General features: G+C 62.7%; 1 protein-coding gene across 1 annotated transcript in view; it reads right to left on the bottom strand.

Annotated features, from left to right (window-relative positions):
* LOC106899274 (E3 ubiquitin-protein ligase HUWE1-like) overlaps nt 1-2,015 on the bottom strand; it is a 3,547-nt gene extending 1,532 nt beyond the window's left edge. The window contains exon 1 of the mRNA XM_014961022.1: nt 1,752-2,015. Coding sequence (XP_014816508.1) covers nt 1,752-2,015 — 264 coding nt within the window. The remainder of the gene's footprint in view (nt 1-1,751) is intronic.
* Between the last annotated feature and the right edge of the window lie 776 nt (nt 2,016-2,791).

The raw sequence follows: 2,791 nt of genomic DNA, 5'->3' as shown, positions 1-2,791 counted from the left end.
GGGGGGGGGGGGGGGGGTCAATCACCCCCAAAACATCCCCCCATGGGGTCCCCAAGTCACCCGGTCCTTGGGGACTCTTGGGGACTCTTGGGGACACCTGAAGACCCTCAAGGACTCTTGGGGACACGTCCTGGTGGCATTGTCACCTCCTTGATCCCCCTCCATCCACCAGCGTGACACCCCCAGGAAGCCGTGAGGGCTGTGCAACCCGCCTTGGGGACACCTGGAGACCCTTGGGGACACTTGTTGACTCTTGAGGACACCTGAGGACCCTCAGGGACACATGGGGACACATCCTGGTGGCATTGGCACCTCCTTCATCCCCCTCCATCCACCAGCGTGACACCCCCAGGAAGCCGTGAGGGCTGTGCAACCCGCCTTGGGGACACTTGGGGACACCTGGAGACCCTTGAGGACACTTGTTGACTCTTGGGGACTCTTGGGGACACCTGGAGACCCTTGGGGACACCTGAGGACCCTCGGGGACACGTCCTGGTGGCATTGTCACCTCCTTGATCTCCCTCCATCCACCAGTGTGACACCCCCAGGAAGCCGTGAGGGCTGTGCAACCCGCCTTGGGGGGCACCTGAAGACCCTTGGGGACACCTGGAGACCCTTGGGGACACCTGAGGACACCTGGGGACCCTTGGGGACACCTCCTGGTGGCACTGCCACCTCCTTGATCCCCTTCTTCCCACCAGGGTGACACCCCCAGGAAGCTGTGAGGGTTGCGCAACCCGCCTTGGGGACACCTGAAAACCCTTGGGGACACCTGGAGACCCTTGGGGACCCTCGGGGACTCTTGAGGACACTTGGGGACACGTCCTGGTGGCATTGTCACCTCCTTGATCCCCCTCCCTCCACCAGCGTGACACCCCCAGGAAGCCATGAGGGGTGTGCAACCCGCTTTGGGGGGCACCTGGAGACCCTTGGGGACACCTGTTGACTCTTGAGGACACCTGAAGACCCTTGGGGACACTTGTTGACTCTTGGGGACCTTTGGGGACACCTGAAGACCCTCAAGGACTCTTGGGGACACATCCTGGTGGCATTGTCACCTCCTTGATCCCCCTCCATCCACCAGCGTGATGCCCCCAGGAAGCCATGAGGGTTGCGCAACCTGTCTTGGGGACCCTTGGGGACACTTGAGGACCCTCAGGGACACTTGGGGACACCTCGAGACCCTTGGGGACACGTCCTGGTGGCATTGTCACCTCCTTGATCCCACTCCATCCACCAGCGTGATACCCCCAGGAAGCCATGAGGGTTGCACAACCAGCCTTGGGGACCCTTGGGGACACTTGGTGACTCTTGGTGACTCTTGAGGACACCTGGAGACCCTTGGGGACACCTGGAGACCCTCAAAGACTCTTGGGGACACTTGGGGACACATCTTGGTGGCACTGTCACCTCCTTGATCCCCCTCCATCCACCAGCGTGACACCCCCAGGAAGCCATGAGGGCTGTGCAACCCGCCTTGGGGGGCACCTGAAGACCCTTGGGGACACTTGTTGACTCTTGGTGTCACCTGGAGACACCTAAAGACCCTCAAGGACACTTGGGGACACGCCGTGGTGGCATTGTCACCTCCTTGATCCCCTTCTTCCCACTAGTGTGACACCCCCAGGAAGCCGTGAGGGCTGCGCAACCCGCCTTGGGGGGCACCTGAAGACCCTTGGGGACACCTGGAGACCCTTGGGGACACCTGGAGACCCTTGGGGACATTTGGGGACAGCGGTGGCATTTGTCACCTCCTTGATGAGCTCGGACTGGCCGACGGTGTAGCTGTAGTTGGCGATGAGGGTGGCGATGCCCACGTAGGAGCGCACCAGCTCCGCCAGGAGGCGCAGGATGGTGGAGGTTGGCATCAAGGGTTTGGTGGCCTTGGGCCGTTGACGGTCGTCACCGCGGTCCCCGTCCTTCTCCTTCCGGCCCTCCCGGCCCTCCTCGGGGCTGGCCGCTGCGGGGACACAGGGGACAATGTCGGGGACAACGTTGAGGACACTTGGGGACATCAAGGGGGACACCGGGAGATGGCATCAGGGGCGTGGGGACACCAGGAGATACATGGGGACACCAGGAGATACTTAGGGACAGTGTTGGGGACAGTAGAAGACGCCATCAGGAGACAGTCTTGGGGGTGTGGGGACACCAGGGGACACCGGGGGACATTGGGGGACACTTGGGGACACCAGGGGATGGAATCAGGGATGTGGGGACACCGGGGGACACTTGGGGACACCAGGGGATGGCATCAGGGTGTGGGGACACCGGGGGACACTTGGGGACACCAGGGGATGGCATCAGGGTGTGGGGACACCGGGGGACACTTGGGGACACCAGGGGATGGCATCAGGGTGTGGGGACACCAGGGGACACTGGGGGACACCAGGGGACACTTGGGGACACCAGGAGATGGCATCAGGGGTGTGGGGACACCAGGGGACACTTGGGGACACCAGGAGATGGCATCAGGGGTGTGGGGACACCAGGAGATACTTGGGGACAGTGTTGGGGACAGTAGAAGACACCATCAGGAGACAGTCTTGGGGGTGTGGGGACACCAGGGGACACTTGGGGACACCAGGGGATGGCATCAGGGTGTGGGGACACCAGAGGACACTTGGGGACACCAGGGGACACTTGGGGACACCAGGAGATGGCATCAGGGGTGTGGGGACACCAGGAGATGGCGTTGGGGACACCAGGGAAGGCATCAGGGGTGTGGGGACAGCAGGGGACACTTGGGGACACCTGGGGATGGCATCAGGGGTGTGGGGACAGCAGGGGA

Source organism: Calidris pugnax, unplaced genomic scaffold (assembly GCF_001431845.1).
Source record: "Calidris pugnax isolate Ruff unplaced genomic scaffold, ASM143184v1 scaffold659, whole genome shotgun sequence".
NCBI lineage: Eukaryota > Metazoa > Chordata > Aves > Charadriiformes > Scolopacidae > Calidris > Calidris pugnax.
The sequence above is the reverse complement of the archived record's forward strand: the minus strand, read 5'-3'. Positions and strand labels throughout refer to the sequence as shown.